The 24,313-nt window shown below is 39.0% G+C and overlaps 1 protein-coding gene and 1 pseudogene across 6 annotated transcripts in view; one reads left to right on the top strand and one right to left on the bottom strand.

The window, feature by feature from the left end:
- LIN54 (lin-54 DREAM MuvB core complex component) overlaps positions 1 to 24,313 on the bottom strand; it is a 66,309-nt gene that overhangs the window by 16,926 nt on the left and 25,070 nt on the right. For all 6 annotated transcript variants that reach the window (XM_070393950.1, XM_070393976.1, XM_070393940.1 and 3 more), the window contains exons 4-7: positions 23,289 to 23,431; positions 6,501 to 6,717; positions 2,068 to 2,132; positions 1,073 to 1,270 (exon numbers count right to left, since the gene is read on the bottom strand). In XM_070393950.1, the coding sequence (XP_070250051.1) occupies positions 1,073 to 1,270; positions 2,068 to 2,132; positions 6,501 to 6,717; positions 23,289 to 23,431 (623 nt within the window). The remainder of the gene's footprint in view (positions 1 to 1,072; positions 1,271 to 2,067; positions 2,133 to 6,500; positions 6,718 to 23,288; positions 23,432 to 24,313) is intronic.
- Positions 1,382 to 1,943, top strand: LOC139006720 (large ribosomal subunit protein eL30-like; annotated as a pseudogene).

The raw sequence follows: 24,313 nt of genomic DNA, 5'->3' as shown, positions 1-24,313 counted from the left end.
TCCCCAGTAGGAGGTGTGCAGGAGGCAGCTGATGGATGTTTCTCTCTCACTGATGTTTCTAACTCTTTATCCCTCTCCCTTCCTCTCTGTAAAAAAATCAATAAAAATAAAAAATAAAAAAAAATAATAAAGATGGACAAAATGAGTCTGGACAGATCACTCAAGACACGTCACCTGGAAATCCAGCTAACAGTCTATTTTCCAAGAACAAGTCAGTGGCTTTATATTCATAGATGAAGAAGAGCTTTATTAGGGTCACAGTCCTTTCATTTGGACTCTGATAATTTTAACTTCATCTTATTTTCTCTTATATCTATACTAGAGGCCCTGGTGCACGAAATTCGTGCACGGGGGGGGGGGGGGGGGGCACAGCCCAGCCTGCAACCTCTTACAATCCAGGACCCCTTGGATATCCCTCTCGCAATCCAGGACCACTGGCTTCTAACTGCTTGCCTGCCTGATCGCCCCTAACCACTCTGCCTGCTTGCCTGATCACCCCTAACTGCTCGCTTGCCTGCCTGATCTTCCCTAACCACTCTGCCTGCCTGCCTGATTGCCCCTAACCACTCACCTGCCTGCCTGATTAGCCCTAAAACTCTGCCTGCCTGCCTGATTGCCCCTAACCACTCTGCCTGCCTGCCTGATTGCCCCTAACCACTCTGCCTGCCTGCCTGATTGCCCCTAACCACTCTGCCTGCCTGCCTGATCCCCCTCACTCTACCTCAGCCCCCGCTGCTGTGGCTTTGTCCGGAAGGACGTCCGGAAGGTTGTTCAGTTGTCTGGTCTAATTAGCATATTATGCTTTTATTATCATAGATGGTCTTGCCCTCTCATCAACCTGCTTTCAGCTCCAAATTGTCTAACTTATGTATTTGACTTGTGCTTTATATTTCTCAATGTTAAGAATACACAAAAATAAACTCAGAAGTTTTCATTAACATTTCAAAATTCTGGAAAGAGCCATCTTAATACTGAGTTAGATGGTTTGAGTCATTTTCAGAATGTGACAATGCTATCCATCTTAGACCTAATATCCTTTTGGAAATGCAATGACTTCATTTTTGCCTCATACCTGAGTAACATACTGAGCTGGAAGCACTGCGTAACCCACATTCCCTGTCCCTGGAGCCGGTGCCAGCACCGTGCCTGGCGGCAGGTTAGTGAGGTTTGGCTGGATCTGTGGCAGTGGGGTGGCAGGCATGATGAGCCGTTGCTGTGGCTGGCTAGTAGTAACGATCTGTGAAGTTGGATTAATTGGTTTTGGAACAACCTAAAAAAAGGAAAGATCAAATAATTACAAAAATAAATTTTATAATTTTCCAATTCAGTATACATCTCTTATACTTAAATCTTAACTTTCACCCATGGGTAAGGCAGGAAGATGGTGGCTGCAAAGAAGATTAAAAAGCTGCCCGGCCAGTGTGACGATGATTGAGTATCGACCTATGAACCAGGAGGTTAAGGTTTGATTCCTGGTCAGGGCACATGCCGGGATAGCGGGCTCAATCCCCGGTGGGGGGCATGCAGGAGGCAGCCGATCAATGATTTTTTCTCATCATTGGTTTCTGTCTCGTTCTCCCTCTCCCTTCCTCTTTGAAATCAATAAAATATATATATGTATATATTTTTTAAAGTGGCTGGAGTCAATCAATTCTAGGCTATAACTTGCTATGAAAACTGGGAAGTACGTGCTGGAGTACAAGCAGCCTCTAAAAACAATCAGACAAGGCAAAATGAAACTGTTCACCCTCGCCAGCAACTGTCCAGTCTTAGGAAGTCTGAAATAGAGCGCTACGCCATGTTGGCCAAGCCTAGTGTCCATCACTACAGTGGCAATGACACTGCCCTGGGCACAGCATGTGAAGGTTATGCACACGGCTATCGCTGTTCCAGGTGATTCTGCTATCATTAGAAGCATGCCAGAACAGACTGGTGAAAAGTAAATCAGGCATTTTTCTTTAATAAAACTGGCCAAAGCTTAATTTTTTAAAAGTATCTTAACTTTTTATTTTAAAAGTAAATTGTCTGTTTGGGAGATACTGAGAAAAGAAGTTATGTGATACTCACTTGTTTGACAGTCTGTGTAAGTGGAACTGACATCCGCACTGGAGTGGTGCTAACCACGGGCTTTGCTTTTTTAAAAAGGGGGGGAAAAGGTACAATTTACTTCCATACAATAATATTTAAAACACTTAAGGTTCTTAGCTCTCTCAAGATAGCCTCATGAAAGAGCTTAAAGAATTCCAACCTGTTTCTTATTTGGAGCAATCCTAAACCATCTACCAAGAAACTTTTATCAAAATTCCTTAACCCATCTACCAGGTAGCTATAGTCACTTTATGAGGGAATGTTTCTCATTTAAAACATTCTTCTAAAAATACTTCAATGTGTATGCAGATGATTTATACATTCACTACTAAATACAGTCAGATGAAACGTTGCATAAATTTAAAAACCTGCCATTCAGGAGCTTGGGTAACAATGCTATTCTGTACTATTTCTAATTGCTATGTTTGTATTTAAACCAAAGAAAATATCATCCTTGTATAAGTCATTATTTACAAAGTACCTACTAGAAGGTAGTATAGCATGAAGGTTAACAATATGTTTGGGCAACCTAGCCGGTTTGGCTTAGTGGATAGAGCATCTTGGCCTGCGGACTGAAGGGTCCCGGGTTTGATTCCAATCAAGGGCACAGGCCTGGGTTGTGGGCTCAATCCCCAGTAGGGAGTGTGCAGGAAGCAGCCAATCCATGATTCTCTCCCATCACTGATGTTTCTATCTCTCTCTCCCTCTCCCTTCCTCTCTGAAATAAAAAATATATTTTTTAAAAATTGGTTTTAAAAAAAGAATATGTGTGGGCTCATAAGTCATCTGACCCTGGAGATTCTAATCCCAATTCTGCTTCTTTCCAACTACTTAATCTCTCTTTGTCTGCATCTCCATCTGCAATATGGAGATAGTAACTCCTTTAAAATTTAGGTATAAGGAATAAATACGTTAACTCATAAAAATTTATTTTAAAAGTGCCCAACAAATAGTTAAGTGCTTAATAAATGTTAGATGCCGTTATTATTGTTGTTGTTATTACTACAAACATTACTACTATATAAATGGCATTGTGGACAGCATCCCAGGGAAACTAAAGTACAAGATACCTACTGAAAGAGATTACATTAAGCAGAGCAGATTAGACAGTACCAAATCAAATAAATCCCGTTAAAAAAGAAAGTGCTGTGGGAATTCAAATGAGAAAGAACATACATGTGATTGGCAGAGGATGGGAGTATGGAAAGAATGCACTGAGGACACAGTGTCCTGAGACAGGTCCTGACCAGTGGACAGGTTGCAGAGAGGGCACACAGCCCGGAGAAGGACATTCCATGCAGGGGCAGAAGCATGAGAAGTGGAGGCTCGATGCCGGGAAGCTGCAAAGCATTTCACAAAAATGTTGGTGAACAGACCAGTTTGGTTGGAACCGAGGGTTAAAATAGGTAAGCACAAGCAAAAATCAGATTGCAGCCGTTTGAAGACCTTGAATGTTAAGGTAGAAGTCTATTTTTAATTCAGTAGGCAATGAGAAGTTTCTAACAATTCTGAAGTACTCCAGAAATACTATTTGGAATAGGAAAAAACACACACAAAAAACAAACAAACCAAAAAAAAAACAAACACACCTGTATTTGAAAGTGTAAATGTGTAAAACAGAATGGAGTTGCAAGAAACAAGAAAAGTTAAAAAGAATGCAACAAATGAGGGTCTGATCTGGGGTGACAGTGCTGGGAATGGAAAGAAGAGAACAGCTGTAGAGACATGATAGAGGTGAAAGGAGCATGAATTATCCACCATTTGGATGGCAGAATTGCAGGTATAAGGGAAGAAAAGTCATTGCTAAGCTTTCAAGTGACTGGGAAAATGACAGCTATTAAAACTAAAAATATAAGGATGAGCTGATTTAAAGGGAAAATGAAACCTGACATAGAGAAATGCTATGATAAAATTAAGGACTGGAACTACACCTATTATGTTTGGACTGAAAGAAATACAATGTGTGCTACTATCACCACTTCCATACATAGTCTAAAAAAGGGATTTAGAAAGAACAGCCCTTAGGTTTTTACTTATGCAAATGATCAAGCCTGGTCTGAAAGGGAGGTTGAGATAATGGGATCTAAACTGCTCTGAACTGTAAAAGAAAAAGAGAAAGAAAAAAAGACTTCCTTTGATAGAAAGGCTGGGAGGATTGATGGCTGAAGAGAAAAACTTGAGAGTCCTGGAAGAACATTAGAGAACTCTCACCTAAAAGGGAGCAGGCCCCTGCAGCAAGGTGACAAACCAGGGAGAAGGGGGAAGGAGGACAACCTCCAGAAAATGTACAGTTAGTGATGATGACTGCATATCTCTAAATATACAAAAAGCCACTAGGTGGTATGCTTAGCAAGGATGAATTTTAAAGTAGATATGAATTATCTATAATAATAAAAGCATAATATGCTAATTAGACCAGATGACCTTCCGGATGAAGCTGGGGCTGCGAGGGAAGCCTGGGTTCCGGGTGCCTGCTGGCGGCCGGAGGGAAGCCCAGGTCCCGGGTGCCGGAGGAAAGCCGGTGCTGGCAGCCAGAGAAAGGTGGTACCAGCAGCCAGGGGAAGGCAGAATTTCGTGCATTGAGTCTCTAGTATCTCAATAAAGATGCTATACAAAGAGTGTACGACCATGAATTATAGGAGCAGTGACATCTGATACCTGATTTGAAAGTTTCCTGTTGTTTGATTTTCCTCAGTTACTTTATCTTTTAGTAAAATTTTAATAACCATTGTTGACTGGTCTCAGCAATACTATAAGGAATTAAAAGCCTGAATTCATGCTTGAGACACTGAAGAGTGGGCTCCCTATACCACTTGCACACAGAGCAGCAATTCTGAAGTGAATCCAACAACTAAAAGAACACAAGAACCCTAGCTCGTTTGGCTCAGTGGATAGAGCGTTGGCCTGCAGACTGAAGGGTCCCAGGTTCGATTCCGGTCAAGGGCACATGCCTGGGTTGCAGGTTCGATCCCCAGTAGGTGGCATGCAGGAGGCAGCCGATCAATGATTCTTTCTCATCATTGATGTTTCTATCTCTCTCCCCCTCTCCTTTCCTCTCTGAAATAAAAAAAATAAAATAAACAAATAAACAAATGCAAGAAGTTCCTAGTGGTCTGTGAAATAATGGGGAAGAGGTGTGTGGCTTGTCCTCAAACTCTGATGATTCTTATTTGGAGAATAAAGGAAGGATAGCTGTCCCTGTGCTTGAGCACACACAGAGCTTGAAACTTTGGGAACTCTAGGTTTCCATTAGCTTGGCATCTGCATTCTGCATCTTAACTGAAAGCTGGGGAATGAAGAAAACAACACTTCTAAATTACCTAGGGAAGGCGGGGGGGGGGGGGGGGGGGGCGTCATATTAATGTTCTATACCTAAGTGAGCAGTCCCTATCTCTCCTTCTCTTTATCTTTACAGCAGTCTCATTTCACTACTACTGCAGTTTTCATAGAAACTGACATAATCCTTTTGTTTTTAACAGGAATTCTGAACAATCCTTTTAGAAAAGCCCCTTCCAAACTTCTGAAACCATACCTGCAAGTTCTTAAGACTTTAATTTCTTAAACTGATTTCCTCCTTCACCAAGATGGTAAGGACATATTCTAAAAAGGTTAAATAAGCACTCTTCTCGTCTTTCTACAGTGCTGCTTACCATCCAGCCAGCAATTAACAGTATGCAGCCTTTGAATACTGGTTTTTGTATGACTTTGGTGGGAAAATGTACAAGTTGAGCCCAATTCTCTTTTGCATAAATAAATCACTCATAGGAAATCAAGCCCTTGTAAAGACATACTGAGCTATAAACTGTCGTAATCCTTTCACACCATTCAATTTTTAAGTAAATATGAAGAAAGGTTATGTGCGTGGGTCTGTACTTCAGGTGGAAGAAAAGATTAAACATAAACAGAAAATGGAAGGACTATACTAGTAAACAGAAATACCCTCCAGGAAAAAATACAGCTGAGCAAAATAAAAGCATATTTTAATGACTTTTTATTAACAATTACAGATTCAAAATAAGAATGAAAGTGACATAAATTTTTACTTATCATTTATACCTTGCCTACTGATTATTTCAACTGACCCAAAATGTATCAAACATCTTCATAATTTAGAAAATAAGATAAATAATTTGGTTCAATCTAAATTTATCTCACTGGCATAAGTGGTAGGCTTTTAAACTAACAATAAAATGGCCAACTGCAAATAATTATGATTATCTGGTAGCATAGCACACTGTGCAACAACTTCTAGCAGAACGAAATACTATAGTCATATACAACTGATTCTATTTCACTGCTTCCTAATTCAAACTGTCAGCTGAAATGCCATAATTAATCAGATCAGCAAAAGGACTGATGTTTTTTAATAATGTTCAAAGCATTAATTACTATTTTAAAAAATAATTACTAACCTTGCTGAAGAGGCTGAGTGTTTGTACTGGGATTCTGACTAACTGGCTGGGTTGAGCTACTGGCTGTTGTGGCAGTAACAAGTCGGACATAATGAAACTTGCTTCCAGGCACTTGGATCTGCTGGACATTTGGAGCAGTTGCCAGAGGAATAATTGTCTTAAACTGTGATGTGCTCACGCCTCCAACAGTGATGGTCTGCACAGCTGATTTCACTGCCTATTAAACAATACAACATGGCTATCATTAATCTGGTATTTAACTTTCCTATACCTTTTAATTTAAGACAATCACTCAAGTTAAAGCTTGTTCCTGTAGTTCATCAAACACTGTTCAAAGGACAACCTGTTCAAAGAGAAATGAAAAGAATAGCAATGAATACAGGAGTGAAACCACAATTAATGAGTTTTGTCTTCCATCTCTAGTAGTTGCCTTCCTTGACAATCCAGGTCAGATGACTTGCTATAAAAAAGTTAATACTTAAATTACAAAAACTTAAATAATTTTGTTCATATCAGGTAAAATGTATAAGAAAAAGATTATTTTAAAACTCCAAGAATTACCCTGGCTGGCTTGGCTCAGTGGATAGAGCGTCAGCCTGAGGACTGAAGGGTCCCAGGTTCGGTTCCGGCCAAGGGCACATGCCTGGGTTGCGGGCTTGATCCTCAGTAGGGGGTGTGCAGGAGGCAGCCGATCAATGATTCTCTCTCATCATTGATGTTTCTATCTCTCTCTCCCTTTCCCTTCCTCTCTGAAATCAATAAAGAAATAAATTAAAAAAAAAAACAACTCCAAGAATTAAGCTTCATAATCAACACAGAGAAAAAAGGATAAAGATATTTGGTTTTGTCACTACCCACCAAATTAACTATGACAAATTTCATTTTCCCATGTTCTAAAAGAAAAAGAAACCCAAAAGAAAAGTCATTTTTAAGTACAGTCATTTCTGAAAGGTTTAGAACACCACAGATACAAATGTACCCACTAACATATGGGTAGGACACCAAATTTAGTCCAGAATTACACCAACTTTGTCTAGGGAAACTAATTTTGGGTGATTCAGATCTGAGTCAATATAATCATTTTTAATTTTCTCCTTCAGTCTGACAAAAAGTAATGTGACTTCCTAAAAAGCTAAGCAAAACATCAGAGGCAGAAGAAAACTAATGTCTTTTTTCTCCAATCAATGTTGTTTAATCAATGTATAACGGACTGTCATACAAAGCAAAGGTCCTGACAAGATTCTCCAACTACTTCTGTAGAATTATTTTATAAGGAATTACATCCCTGCCTATTCTTCAAAAATCCCTCATGCTAAAGGGTAATTAACATGATGGAGACCTATATTCATTATATGAATAATTTATAAAAAATAATTCTGAAGAATTTGAACATTTCTTTAAAAGCCCAGGAAATTAAAAAAGGAGAATGTCATTTAGTTTGGAAACTCTATAGGTGACAGTCAAGGGAGATTATTTCAGCATCAAATAATTCACATGTTATCATTAGGCAGAGATACCACAAAGCAGATTTAAAATAAAGATCCTATATAACAAAGAGGTAATATGCAAATTAACCCTCACACCCTCACAAGATGGCTGCCTAGGGCCAGGCCAGCAGGGGGGTTAGTGAGGGACGACCAAATGACTAAACAGCAGTCTGCATGGGGCGACAAGGACGGCGGGGGGGGGGGGGGGGGGCGCAGTTGGGGGTGACCAGGCTGGGGGGGGGGGGGGGCAGTAAGGGGTGATCAGGCCAGTGTGGGGGGCAGATAGGAGCGACCAGGTCAGCAGGGAGAGGGCAGCTGGAGGCAACATTGCTGGCAATGGGAGGCAGTTAGGGGCAACCAGGCTGGCAGAGGGGGCAGTGAGGAGCGATCAGGCCGGCATGCAGAGACAGTGAGGGGCAATTAGGCCGGGGGGGTGGGGGGCCGGACAGTTAGGGATGACTAGGTAGGCAGGCAGGTAAGCGATTAGGAGCCAGCTGTCCAGGATTGTGAGAGGGATGTCCGACTGCCGGTTTAGACCCTATCCCCAGGAACGGGCCTAAACCGGCAGTCGGATATCCCCCAAGGGGTCCTGGATTGGAGAGGGTGCAGGCTGGGCTGAGAGGACTCCCCCCTACCCTGTGTATGAATTTCATGCACCGGACTTCTAGTAAGAGATAATAGCCATATCAGTCAGTAAGTTAAATGAAAATATGAAGCTTAAGGGATAAAATGTGTACATATGGGAGCTACTAAAAAATCAAGCAACCTAGCCCTAACTGATCTGGCTCAATGGATAGAGCGTTAGCCTGCGGACTCAAGGGTCCTGAGTTCGATTCCAGTCAAGGGCATGTACCTTGGTTACAGGCACATACCCAGTGGGGAGTGTGCAGGAGGCAGCTGATTGATGTTTCTCTCTCATCGATGTTTCTAACTCTCTATCCCTCTCTCTTCCTCTCTCTGAGAAATCAATAAAATATAAAAAAAAAAAAATCAAGCAACCTATAAGACAAATATGTACAATGGTGTAAGACATACTCTATCCTTGCTCTATCGCAGCGGTTCCCAACCTGTGGGTCGCGACCCCTCTGGCAGTCGAACGACCCTTTCACAGGGGTTGCCAAAGACCATCCTGCATATCAGATATTTACACTACGATTCATAACAGTAGCAACATTACAGTTATGAAGTAGCAATGAAAATAATTTTATGGTTGCGTCACAACATGAGGAACTGTATTTAAAGGGCCAGAAGGTTGAGAACCACTGCTCTATCAGCTCAAAATGGGGGTGGGTGGGGAATACTACCTTAAGTAACAAGGTGCCTCAAACTTAACAGTTCAGTGTATTGGTAATGTCATATGTACACAAGACAGTACTTTAAAAAAAAACACTGTAGCCTGGCCGGTGTGGCTCAGTGGTTGAGCATTGACCTGTGAACCAGAAGGTCACGATTTGATTCCCGGTCAGGGCACATGCCCAGGTTTGGGCTCGATCTCTAGTATAGGGCATGCAGAAGGCAGCCAATCAATGATTCTCTCTCATCATTGATGTTTCTATCTCTCTCTCCCTCTCCCTTCCCCTCTGATATCAAAATATATTAAAAAATTAAAAAATTGTAAGTAAGGTTATCTAATTTTTATCTAGCAACCACTTTAGGAGCTAGACATAGCACGGCACAAGTACAGGGTTTAGTTAAGTTTGCACAGTCCTGTGTACCTTTTTCCAACTCTACTTTCAACTTTTCTAAACCCTAAATTTCAAGCTACAACTCTTATAAGCTGTATATAATTGGATCTTTTTAAAAAATATATATTTTTATTGATTTCAGAGAGGAAGGAAGAGGGGGAGAGAGAGAGAAACATCCATGATGAGAGAGAATCATGGACTGGCTGCCTCCTGCAAGTCCCCCAACTGGGGATCGAGCCCACAACCCGGGCATGAGCCCCTGACCAGAATTGAGCCTGGGACCCTTCAGTTCATAGGCCGACACTCTATCCACTGAGCCAAACTGGCCAGGGCAATTGGGTCTTTTTTAAAATAATTGGGTATTCAAAATAATCAGATTTTTCTATATTTTTAACAAGCATCTATCTGTTTACATATAACATAGTTAATTAAATATATGAACTTAAATCTACCACTGTACTTCTTCCTATTTGAACCACATATTCTCTTCTGTTCCTTTTTCTCTTTCTTGCCTTCTTTTGGTTAAATATTTGATCACTTAATTTCTCCACTGTATTAACTTGTTATTTATACGTTATGTCACTATTCTCTTAGTGATTATTCTAGAGCAGGGGTCCTCAAACTCGGCCCGAGGGCCACATGCAAATACAAATATTGTATTTGTTCCTGTTTTGTTTTTTTACTTCAAAATAAGATATGTGCAGTGTGCATAGGAATTTGTTCATAGTTTTTTTTTTAAACTATAGTCCGGCCCTCCAACTGTCTGAGGGACAGTGAACTGGCCCCCTGTTTAAAAAGTTTGAGGACCCCTGTTCTAGAGATTACCCTGTAGGAATTTAGTTAGTACTTTACACATTGTCCAGACAATGAAAGAACGTATAACACTAACACCATTTACTCTTGCCCCATCTTTGTGCTGTTAAGTATTTTAACTCTACATATAACTGAAATTCCATAAGACATTTATATATACCCCACAAATTTACCCTTTCTGTCCTTTCCTTAAGTATAGGTCGGCTGAAGAGAAATTCTCTCCACTTACTCTCTCAAAAAAAATCTAATTTGTATCTATCTAATTTGCTGATAAATTCATCTACTAAATTCTTAAATCTCCATTAAGAATGAAAATTTTAAATTTGAAAATATTCTCATTCTCATAAAAATATTCATGATTCCTTTTCATAGTTTCTAATTCTCTGCTGAAGTTTTTCATCTTGTTAAAAAATTTCTGAATATATTAATCTCAGTTATTTTTAAAGTGTGAGTCTGGCCGAAACCGGTTTGGCTCAGTGGATAGAGCGTCGGCCTGCGGACTGAAGGGTCCCGGGTTCGATTCCGGTCAAGGGCATGTACCTGGGTTGCGGGCACATCCCCAGTGGGAGATGTGCAGGAGGCAGCTGATTGATGTTTCTCTCTCATCGATGTTTCTGGCTCTCTATCTCTCTCTCTTCCTCTCTGTAAAAAAGCAATAAAATATATTAAAAATAAATAAAATAAAAATAAAGTGTGAGTCTGATAATTCTATCACCTAGATCTCTTGGTTTTGAATAATTTGGTCTGGTTGCCTGGTATGCCTGTGGCTCAGTTAACTGACTGCTGTCCCATGCACTGAGAGGTCGCATGTTCATTGTCTGGTCAGGGCACGCCTAGGGCGGACTTCCCTAGGCTTCCCTTTACTTCAGGATGGTGGCTTCTGATTTCCTGGCTCCCGTGGTAAGTCTCAAATGCCAAACAGATTTTTTAAAATATATTTTATTTTGATTTTTAGTTGTTCTTGGTGGAATGAGTCTGCAAGCTAGTTCTGTAAAGCCAAAACAGAAAATCCAGAGTTCCTGGTTTTCAATCTAGGTTTCATTTCCTAGTTGTGTAACCTTGTGCAACTAACTAAACTTTTCTGTATCTAAGTTTTCTCATCTGAAAATATGAAAATGGTACTTTTTCAAAGGATTGTTGTAATAGTTAAAGAAATTAAATTATATAAGCTACAAATAAGAACTCATCACCTATACAATGCTCAATTAATGTGAGCTGCTATTTGTATCATTATTATGAAACTTAATAGCATCAAGAGTTGTTAACAACTAAGGTTACACATCTGCCTCTAAGAAACATGAAAGTATTTTTTAATCAGTTAGTAAACTGTTAATCAGCTTAACAATAACCCACAACCGTCGGACCAACTATAATCAGTTAGTAAACTGAATAGAAGTATACATACCATTAAAAAAACATTTTTAATTTTTATTTATTTTTAAAACTGATACATTTTTTCTTATTTTAAAAATTTTTTATTGATTTTTTTAGAGAGAGAGAAAGGGAAAGGGAGAAATAAACATCGATTGGCTGCCTTCTGCACATCCTACTGGAGACTGAGCCTGCAACCCACATGACTGGGAATAGAACTGGCGACTTCTCAGAGCAAGGGATGACACTCTAACCAACTGAGCAACCCAGCCAGGGCATCAAATAATGATTTTGGATGAATACTTTAAAAATATATACTGGAGTAAAAGAACTTGAATAAGCATCGCTCAAAAATTCAAAATTCATACATAAAGATACTATGCAATATTTTGAGTATTTTTTTTGCACAAAATTTCTGCAAGGAAAAAAAAAGACAAAGTTAACTGGGGAAAATGTTTATAACCACATTAATAAGAAAGGATTAGTTACCTTAATATGCTGTGGACTTTTTTTTAGTTCACAAGGAAAAAAAGGACAAACCACTTAATGAATATCAGAGTTCACAGAAGAGGAATCCAAAAGACACAAAGATATGAGTAATTTTTTGAAATATAAATCAAGTGAGATCTTTTAATCAGTTAAATTGGCAGTGACTAAAAAATGACTGATTAAACAGGAGAACACAGAAATAGACCCACACAAATATAGTCAACTGATATCTGTCAGAGGAGCAAAGGCAATTCAATGGAGAAGGATAGTTTTTGCAACAAGTGGTGCTGGAAAAACAGGGCATCCACATGCAAAGAACTGAATTTCAACACAGGTCTTATCAGCATCATAGACTTAAAACTCCTACAAGATAACGAGAAAATTTAGGTTTCCTTGAGTTTGGTGATGATTTTTTAGATAGAATACCAAAAGCACAAACTATGAAAGAAAAACACTGAAAAGTCAAACATTATTAAAATTAAAATTTCTGCTCTCAGAAATTTTACTGTTAAGAGAATAAAAAGAAAAGCCATAGAAATTATCTGCAAAAATCACAGTAAAGTCTAAAGATACAGGAGCCGTCTGGGTTCCATTCCCGAATTTCTAGAAACTAAATGGCACCACAGGAATGCAACCAGCAAAACCCAGACTATGAAAAACTACAGGATATAAACAACCCAACTTTTCTTTTTCTTTTTTTTAAAATATATTTTTATTGATTTCAGAGAAGAAGGGAGAGAAAGAGAGAGACACATCAATGATGCGAGAGAATCATTAACTGGCTGCCTTTTGCATGCCCCCCACTGGGAATTGAGCCTGCAACCCGGGCTTGTGCCCTGACTGGGAATCAAACTGTGACCTCCAGGTTCATAGGTTTATGCTTAACCACTGAGCCATGCCAGCTGGGCCCAACTTTGTTTAAAAAAAGGGTTGGGAAAAGAAAAATAGGAAGACAACGAAACTAAGAAATATCAATCATTCACAAATTTATCTAAATCCCAAATTAAAACATAGTATAGAAAAAAAAGATGGTCCCTGCCAGTTTGTCTCAGTGGATAGAGCATTGACCCACGGACCAAAGAATTGCAGGTTTGATTCTGGTCAAGAGCACATACCTCATATCTCAGTTGCAGACTTGATCACTGGCCCCAGTCACGGGAGATAGCCAATCAATGTCTCTCTCTCACATCGATGTTTCTCTCTGTCTCTCTGTCTCCCCCTACCTTCCATGCTCTCTAAAAATCAATGGCAAAATATCCTTTAGTGAGGATTAACAAAAACGGAGGACTCTTTCCCCCTCCCCATGTGGGAGTCTGTGCTTGTTTCTCAATAAATTTACACCTTTTACTATACCATCTTTCTTCCGCGGTTTCATTCTTCGAATCCACAGGAAAAGAGCCTGGGAACCATCCTGCCCAGAGGAACACCACTCGTTCTAGTCCAATTTTCCCGTATCAGCATCATCCCGTGCACCAAGAGGTCACAGGTTGAAATCCTGGTCAGGGCACATGCCTGGGTTGTGGGCTCAATCCCCAGTAGGGGGTGTGCAGGAGGCAGCCGATCAATGATTCTCTCTCATCATTGATATTTCTATCTCTCTCTCTCTTGCTCTCCTTTCCTCTCTAAAGCCAATAAAAACATTTTTTTTTTAATTCTCATAATCTGCCCTAACTGGTTTGGTTCAGTGGATCAGCATCGGCCTATGGACTGAAGGATCCCAGGTTCCATTCTGGTCAAGGGCACATGCCTGGGTTATGGGCAACCCATTCCGGTCAAGGGCACATGCCTGGGTTATGGGCATATCCCCAGTATGGGGTGTGCAGGAAGCAGGTGATCGATGTTTCTCTCTCATTGATGTTTCTAACTCTCTCCCTCTTCCTTCCTCTCTGTAAAAAATCAATAAAATATATATTTTTAAAAATTCTCATAATCTCTCTCTTTATATGCTCTCCACTCCCTCCAAAGCATTATTTTTTTTTTTTGAAAAATTTTTTTTTAAATATATTTTATTGATTTTCCACAGAGAGGAAGGGAGAGAGATAGAGAGTTAGAAACATCGATGAGAGAGAAACATCGATCAGCTGCCTCCTGCACATCCCCTACTGGGGACGTGCCTGCAACCCAGGTACATGCCCTTGACCGGAATCGAACCCGGGACCTTTCAGTCTGCAGGCCGACGCTCTATCCACTGAGCCAAACCGGTTTCGGCTCCAAAGCATTATTAATTCTAATCAGAGAGGCTGTTTTACTGTTCCATGTGTACATCTTACCTATTTCACTGCTAGTCCTTTACTCTTGTGGCTGACATCCACTCTAATTCAAATCTACACAAAACCTTAGCTCAGGGATGCTTGCTCAACTCATTCCAACTGTGGTTGAATCCCCTTACATAGGACCTTGTGCTATCGCATGTCTTTTCTTGCTTTAGCAATTTTACGTTTGTATAATTATTTGATTCATTTGTCACACCTCCATAGGTTTTAGGTTCCACTTGCCTATTTTTGCTCTCTACAGTTTCCCCAAAGAGCACAACGCCAACACATAGTAGGCATTCAATAAGGGCTTGGTGATTGGTGAATGAAGGGATACCAGGATTTATCTCTTTCTCTTTAGTTTCATATCACCTAGTCTATACCACACAATTTAGCACCCATTTCATTATTCATCATTGGCTTACTTCATTCAATTCTGTCTGCCCAACCATTGTAAGCTCTTCAATAGTTCCCACAGCCTCAGCACAGGGCACACACAGACCTCAGTAAATATTGATGGCCATTGACAAAAACAGAATAGAAGAGTATCTCTTTATTATAGGAAACTATTATTGCTCAAGCTCCCAGGTTCTTGCCTAACTAATGCCAATTACCTGTGTTAATATCCTATCTAATAAAGATAGAATATGCAAATTGACCATCACTTCATGACAAATATGGCAGTGCCCACAGCCAATAAGGAGGGAATATGCAAATAGACACGATAAGGATGGCATCTGCTGGGCTGGGGCGCTTGCGTTGTCATCATGGCAATGATGCAGGTGTTCTGCCCCGCCCTGGCTGCTCCAGGCCTCTGGGCAATGCGAAGGCGGAAAGGCGGCTCCAAGCCGAAGGAAAGGCGGTGCCGCCAACCAGGGGAAGGAAGGCCTATTCTTGCACGAATCTTCGTGCATCGGGCATCTAGTAGCATTATAATGCTATATAAGAATATGATATGGACTGATTGTTGCTGATATTCTTTTCTGCTCCCAGACATATAGCCAGATGATATTTCCTAGCCTCCCTTGCAGTAAAGTAAGTCTCACTTCACTAGCTAAAAGTGAAGTGAAGTGAATGGATGTAATATGCACACTTTCAGGTCTGGCCCCTAAAAACCTCCTACAGGGCCCTGACTAGTTTGGCTCAGTGGATAGAGAGTCGGCCTGTGGACTGAAGGATCCAGGTTTGATTCCAGTCTAGGGCACATGCCCGGTTGAGGGCTTGATGCCCAGTAGGGGGCATGCAGGAGGCAGCCGGTAAAGGATTCTCTCTTCATTGATGTTTCTCTCTCTCCCTCTCCCTTCCTCTCTGAAATCAATAAAAATAATTTTTAATAAATAAATAAATACAAACCTCCCACATGTGCTTTTCCATGTCTTTTCCCTTCCAGTTGGCTGGAATGGACATAACCTTCACGGAGATTAATAACATCATTCAGTGTATTGTAACTTCTAGCCTATTATAAATATTGGCATTTTAAAATAAAACTGTCACATCACTTTAAAAAAATTTTTTTTTATTGATTTCAGAGAGGAAGAGAGAGGGAAAGAGAAACATCGATGTGAGAGTGAAATATTGATAGGCTGCCTCCTGCATGCCCCCCACCTGGGATCAAGCCCACAACCCGGGCATGTGCCCTGACAAGGAATTGAACTGGCAACCTTTCAGTGCATGGGATGACACCCAAACCACTGAACCACATTAGCCAGGGCTGTCATATCACTTTTTGTAATATATTTTATGGAATCAAATCAACACAGTGACTTGATACTCAGCAATATTATTAAAATACAATAAACCATTCTTTACTATTCGGGAGTATATATTATTCCCTTTCCTCTGTGAACTTGTATATTTTAGTTTAACATTTTTTTATTAGAAATTTTATTCATTTTTTAAATTTATCTTTATTGTTGATAGTATTACAGATGTAGTTTAACATTTTATGCTTTAAATTCTTTTATCATGATATACAAACTGAAATTTTAAAAACATTTCCTATTACCATTATGTACAGCTCTAAGTGTTAAATAATTTCATACTGATTGAGTTAATATAACTATTGTATACACTTAATCAGAACAATACAAATTTATTACAAGTTGCAATTATTATAATATAAAAAAATTTTATTGGAATGCATCTCCCAATAAGATGGATGATAGCCCTAACCGGTTTGGCTCAGTGGATAGAGCATTGATCTGCGGACTGAAGGGTCCCAGGTTCGATTCCGGTCAAGGGCATGTACCTTGGTTGCGGGCACATCCCCAGTAGGGGATGTGTAGGAGGCAGCTGATCAGTGTTTCTCTCTCATTGATGTTTCTAACTCTCTATCCCTCTCCCTTCCTCTCTGTAAAAAATCAATAAAATTTATTTAAAAAATAAATAAATAAAAAAATAAGGTGGATGATAGAACTCATTTTAAAAGATAACTTCATGTATGCAGAGGTGAATATTACATATTGCTAGAGTGAGAATTCTAGCACCAATTCTCTTCCTATATTTTTATAAATATAAATGCTGAAAAATATTTTCAAATAATGTTTACACATTAATACTTTTCTTTTGAATTTTTACCAAAAATCCCATTATAGTATACCATAAAAAATTACTTATAATGATCTGAAACTCACTTAAATCCTCCTTCAGTTTAGTAGAAAGAAAAAATTAGAATCTACCTGAACTATAAGCAAGTTTTAATAATCTCACTTTTTAATTTCTAAGAAATATGTCAAAAAGGCTTGTTATCAAAACATATCAAATGATAGGTGCTTTGTTTAGGATATTTCCCATTGATTTTTAGAGAGAGTGGAAGGGAAGAAGAGGGGGAGAGAGGAGAACTGATTGGTTGCCTCCCACCACTTGCCCTAACCGGGGCCAGGGATCCGAACCTGGGTATGTGCCCTTGACCAGGAATTTAACCCACAACCTTTCAGTGGGCCAACACTCTAACCACTGAGCACACTGGCCAGGGCATAAGGTTTTTTAAATCTTTGATAGCATAGATGTCTGCATTTTATCTGAATTCATCCAATGATACTTTAAAGATTTAGATATTTCAGTATGTGTATGTAAATTTACCTCAAAAGAAAAAACCTCCAGTCAATTGCAGCTAATGGTATGCTAGATGAAATATTTGGGGAGAAGTATATTGAACTTGTGCAACTTACTTTGAAATGCATTTTTAAAACACATTAATGGATAGAGGAATGGACAGATAAATGATAAAGCAAGTATAGTAACATGTTGAATCTATCATTTAATTACAAAAGCAACAAAGAATTCTACCCAAGCTAGAAGACCTAGAAGTAGGAAAAGTTCAAAAAGTTATAGACATTAGAAAAGGAACTTTTCTTAAACCATCTGTACATAGCTTATGCTCTGAAATTCCTCACATGGGAGTTGAGTACATTCTGCATTCTAAATAGCTATGTGATGATTCAACTACTTACCACAGACAGGGCAAACAAAAGATTTGCTTGCCAAATAAAAGCCTTCCCGCATCTCCCCGACCCCCCCCCCCCCCAAAAAAGGAGTACTCACTTCCCTGGATAGGAAAGCAAAACTGAAAAAAAAGTATACATGAGGTGAATTCAAGAATGTCCAGGATAACATGCATAGACTCTCAAAAATAATGAGTAGGACATTTGGAAGATGTATTCATGTCCATTATTAAAACATTAAAGAAAAAATTACATCTGAAACTAATATAAAATATTGAATATAAACTATAACTGAAAAATAAAATAAAAAAAGAAATAAATTAAGTGGGAAAAGAAACAGTAGCCATCAGCATCACATAACGTGTGACAGGCAGTACATTTAAGAATATTTACTAACTCTAAGACCAAATTTATGAGAAAAAAGTGTTTCAAGATTTCTGACCATTGCTTCTTTGATCTAATTATCCAGAACCTAAGCTCTGTGAACCTTTACCTTTCTTTTTTTCCCCCCCTCTAATAACTAGGAATTTTTTTTTACTGAATTTATTGGGGTGACATTGGTAAATATATTTATTTGGGTTTCAGACGTACAGTTCTATAATACAACATATATATATCTATTATATTGGGTGTTCACCACCCCAAGTAACCTTTACTTTTTTTGAACTTCAGTTATCCAAAAGTTCAACTATCCTGAAGCCTTTAGATCAGATTTTATATAAATCAACAGCCCAGCTTCACTCTTTGTGCTAAGTCACCTACCTTTATGAATAGAATATGATTTCCCCATCCCAGATGTGTATAAGTGTAAAAATGCAAAAATTAAAAAAACAAACAAACAAACACCCAGCCTGCCAGTATGGCTTAGTGGCTGAGCTTCGACCCATGAACCAGGAGGTCACAGTTTGATTCCTGGTCAAGGCACATGCCGGGGTTTCGGCTCAATCCCCAGTAGGGGGTGTGCACGAGGCAGCTGATTGATGATTCTCATTATTGATGTTTCTCTCTCCCTCTCCCTTCCTCTCTCTGAAATCAATAAAAACACATTTAATAAACAACAATTAAAAAAAAAAGACACCAGATAGTCATTCCAATAATAAAATGAAAGGCAGACTCAGAAATGACCTAGATGTTGCAACCATCAGATAAGGACTTTAAAATATGAACAAACCTAGTGGGAAAGGAAGACAACAGCAAGAGACAGAAACTATAAGATATAAAGATTCAAATGAAAATAAAATAAATACAATTACCAGAGGTGAAAAAGTCCTTCAATGGGTCCACTAGAAAACTCCACAGAACTAAAAACAGAACCAATGAATTTTTTATACTAATTATACTCTGATCAGCAGTGATCTTCTCATGTCACTTATCAAACATCTATTTAGTTCTCTTTTTTCCTATTTATTTTTTCCCCATCACCATTTATCCCCCCTATACCCTCCTCCACCTCCACCCACCCACCTACAGACCCCCACAATCACCACCCTGTTGTCCCTCCCTATCCATGAGTTCTCTCATTCTTAGTGAACCCAGGTTTTGGGGTACAAATATTAACACCAGACCACCGAAGTTCTTACCTTCAGAACTGAGTACAAAAGAAAAAATATTTTTAGAATACTTCATTGATTTTTAGAGAGAGAGATAAAGGGAAAGGGGGAGAGAAGCTGAGAGAAATATCAATGTGAGAGCACAACATCCATCAGCTGCCTCCTGTACATCCCCCACTGGGGATCGAGCCTGCAACACAGGCATATGCCCTTGACTGGGAATCCAATAGGCAACCTCCTGGTATACCAGAGGATGTCCAACCAACCGAGCCACACTGGATAGGGCCAAAGTGATAATTTTTTTAAAAAAAGGTAGAGCAAGGATATACAGGACAGCAGTTAGGCAAGCTGTACTTCTAGCACTATTCTATAGGTTTCCCATTAGCCAAATAAAAGATGTTACAGAAGGGCTAAAGAATCTTGATGAGCCAAAAACATGCCTTCTGAAGTAAGGGCACACAGCAGTAACAGGCTGTAGCGTGGACTACAGCAGATAAAGAGAGGGCCAGGAGTGTGTCAAAGGTAGCTTGTGTGTGCATCACACCACAACAGAGAACTGGACAATGAGGACATACCCACAGGAGTCTCCAAAAACCTTCCTAAATGCACAACTCTAAAAATCCACACTTGGACGTCTGTCACAAGAGGGCACTGGCAGCTGTACTACAATACAATAGTCCTAGTTATATAAAACTTGGTCCTTTTTCTTCTAATCTTCCTTACAATTAGAATTCAAAAGCAGAATGGGGGGAAAGGGATAAGAATGAAGAAACAGCCCAGCCTGTGTGGCTCAGTGATTCAGCATCCACCCAGGAACTAAGAGACCAAGGTTAGATTCCTGGTCAGGGCACATGCCCGGTTGCAGGTTTGCAGTTTTGATCCCCAGAAAGGGGCGGGCAGAAGACAGCCCCAATCGATGATGTTTCTCTCTCATCGATGTTTCTCTCTATTCTTCTCCCTTCCTCTCTCTCTGGAAAAAACAAACAAACAAAAAAAAAACTATGTTATAATAATATCATCATGGAATGGGTATTTTAGAAAAAAAAAAGAGTGACGATCACACTCCTCTTCTCGACTACATGATCCCTGAGCCAACTCAGATCTGAGTAAAGAGAAGAAGCTTTCAACAGGATATAAGCCTTTGACTGGACTTTCATAACTATGTAAATTTAATCACCAAAGTAAGATTTATAGTTAAAAATAACCTTTGGTCAAGAGGTAGGGAAGAAAGATCCAACATGGCACGGCTAAAGTAAAGAATGAGCCCAGCTGGCATGGCTCAGTGGTTGAGCGTCGACCTATGAACCAGGAGGTCACAGTTGGATTCCTGATCAGGGCATAGGCCCAGGTGGCAGGCTCCATCCCCAGTGTGGGGCTTGCAGAAGGCAGCTGATCAATGATTCTGTCATTGATGCTTCTATCTCTCTCTCCCTCTCCCTTCCTCTCTGAAATCAATCTATAATAATAAAAGCATAATATGCTAATTAGACCAGACATCCTTCTGGACGAAGCCAGGGCTGCAGCGGCGGGATCAAGGAAGCCACTGCGGCTCCAAGGGAGGGATCCAGGCAGCCGCCGCAGCTGTGAAGGCCTACTCTTGCATGAATTTCGTGTATCAAGCCTCTAGTTAAAATATATTTAAAAATAATAACAATAAAGTAAAGGATAAGAGAAAATAGCTAGTTCCTATTTTTATGCTATCAGGTACAGCCCATATATCAGTCATATTAGTCCAGTACCACCATCTACTCTGTTATTCAAGTCAGGAATCTAGGAGTAAGACCCTAACATCCAGTCATTATGTCTTGAATCTCTTTCAACACATCTTTTCCTCCCTAACCCCTTAATTACTAGTCTAGCTCATACTTGAAGTACTATAATAATCTAACTTAGTGATTCTCTACTCTAGCCTCAACTTTAGACTTTCAAAAGATTAAGTTTAATTCCTAAGTCCCAGCCTAGACTCTGATTTAAATGGGGTCCAGCCATTAGTTTTTTCAAGTGGTCCTCAGGTGCTTCGAAATGCAGCCAAGGTTGAGAGCTGCTAACATAACTAGTATCCCTCCCAGGATCTAGGCTTACCTTCCGGTATCTTTCATAATGTTTCAAGAGTCATCTTTTTAAAAATGTAAACCTCATATTATCCTAGAGGAGTAGTTTAGGATCACTTAGAGAGCTTTCAAAAATTCTGATTCCAGGCCAAACTTTAGACCAATTAAAACAGTCTCCAGAGATAAGAACCAGGCAATGGTATTAAAGATCCCCCAGTGATTTCCAATTTGCAGACAAGGCTGAGAACCACTATCCTAGCAACAATGGGAAGCAACAGAAAATCTTTAAGAATAATAGAATCTAAACTCCCCTGAAGGTAATGACTTTCTATTAACTTTAGCACCCTCCATTCTCACAATACCAAAGCATCTCGGCTCCCTGAAAAGGCCACACTTTTAGACTTTTGTGTATTACCTCAACCCATAAATCCTCCTCGGCTCACCTATAACTAAGACCCAAGCCACCTTTAAGGTTAATACCTTTCAAGAATAGCCTCCTTTGTACAAACCTTCCCTGACACACACAACAGAGCTCATCAATATACCTGTGATAGTTAATGATTCGGCAGGGCAATTCTTAATGTTTAAATCTAACTTTCCTATTGAATTACTTAAAATTAAAAATTTATCTGATTCATGCTTTTATCCCCAGTTCCTATCACTATGGATAGCATACAGAGGCATTCAAATATCTATTGAATTAATTCCATTTAAGTAAATACTAGTAATTATACTATTATGCAGGTAAAATCCCATTTTAATAAATTGTAAGAGACATCATATTTATACATTATATTCAAGAAACCCGTAGCTAGACTTTTTAAAAAATGTAAGGCAAATGTTGATGTTTGTTCTATTTATGAACAGTAACAAATTAAGGAAAAAGGCAGGTACAAAGGGCAGTATGTTTTCAGAATCACAAGGGTGGTATCTTACAGAATAATAATGCTTGGGTTTCCAACTGAATATGTTCTTTAAAACATATCTTTTCAAAATGTCATGCTCGTATAATGAAATCTGTATAATTTAAGAAAGTGAGCTAAGACTGCTTACTTGACCTAAGAGTAAAATAATAGGTGCTCTGCCACCTTAAAATAAAACAAATTATGAAAAGCTTTCAAATGCTTTGAATGAACTGAACATAAACTTCAAAACTCTGATAATATGGTTACTAGCATTTGATGGCAGTTTCTAGTACTCTGGGTACTCTGTTAACTCATCCAAAGTTTAGCTCTCCATAAAACAGCTTAAGTAGAAGACACAGAGTATTTTATCAAAAAGAGTTACATTAAACATTTTAGATTTATATATCATTATACATACATGTGACTTACCCAAAGACAGTAGTTTTGCACAAATATTAACTAAAGAGCTAAACACATAATGTACCACAATCAAATGAGTTTTGTTGTACCCATATTCATATAGACCATGAAAATCTTCTTAGCGTGCAAAATGATTACTAGGTTACTATGTGTTTAGAGTACGTGTTTTATGTCATGTATCCTTTATTACTAAATTAACCCAGTATTCACTGAATGTCTATTCAGTTGCCTGGGAATATATTAAAACCGGAGTATCTGAAGTGACTACAAGAAAATAAAGGCATTGACCACAATACTTGGCATTTGTGGTTAAATTTTTTACCTTATTTGGCGATTTCAAAGGTGAGATGGCTATTTTATTTGGTGTCTGTGTTGTAGAATTTAAAGTCGATCCAATAACACCACTTTCAGATATTGTTATGGTCTTTGATGGAGTCCCAGGAGTAGACTGTGAAAGAACCCTACCTGCAAATGAGAGGCAGCACATCAGTTTGACTTTTTATACTAACAATATAAAAATGTATGTGACGATGATCTACCTTACAAGGACTGTAGTATATGTTTACTATTTCATATGTATTCACATATCAACTTCAACACTCAAGTTAGTTCCTAATGAATTATGATGAACCTAAGAGGAAAGAAGCAAAACAGTGTTTCTTAGCAACACTTAGTATCTTAATACCACTTTAAATAAAGTCCATGAAAACACTGCTGCTCACATTCTCATCAATCTTGATAAATCTATCAGAAGATAGGTTCAGGACAACTAAACAACATGCCCTGTGTGACACAGATCCTGAAAGTCAGTATTTGAAGTCTTAAAATTTCAATCTCTGCGTTCTACTATATTACAGCTGTCTTACTCTTTGAACTTAAACCACAGGATATGATTAAATCCACATCTATAAAAAATAGTTATTGAACTAACTTGAACACCGTATGGTTTAATATTGTCTGATTTTAGACTGCCAAAAGGAAAAAAAGATCTTCCTGGCCAGATTCCAATAAGAATACAGAAATAGTGTGTTCACTTCTAGACAACACCCTTCAGCAACAACACAAAAAAAACTGTAGTGTGTCTAGAGAGCTTAGGGAATTAGAAATTATATCATGATGAATTGAAATACTAAAATTCTTATCATAGGCAAGAAAGGAATACAAAGACATGATATACTCCAAATTCTTAAAAGACTGTGTAATGCCCTGGTCAAGTGACTAAGTTGGTTGGAGCATCATCTCGTACACCAAAAGGTTGCAGGTTCAATCCCTAGTCAGGACATGTACAGGGGGCAACCAATCGATGTTTCTCTTTCTCTCTCTCTCTCTCTCTCTCTCTCTCTCTCT

The sequence above is a fragment of the Myotis yumanensis genome, unplaced genomic scaffold (assembly GCF_028538775.1).
Source record: "Myotis yumanensis isolate MYYU_CA2020_CCGP unplaced genomic scaffold, mMyoYum1.0.hap1 SCAF_1, whole genome shotgun sequence".
In the NCBI taxonomy this organism is placed as follows: domain Eukaryota; kingdom Metazoa; phylum Chordata; class Mammalia; order Chiroptera; family Vespertilionidae; genus Myotis; species Myotis yumanensis.
Note: the sequence above shows the minus strand (reverse complement) of the source record. Positions and strands in the feature narration are given on the sequence as shown.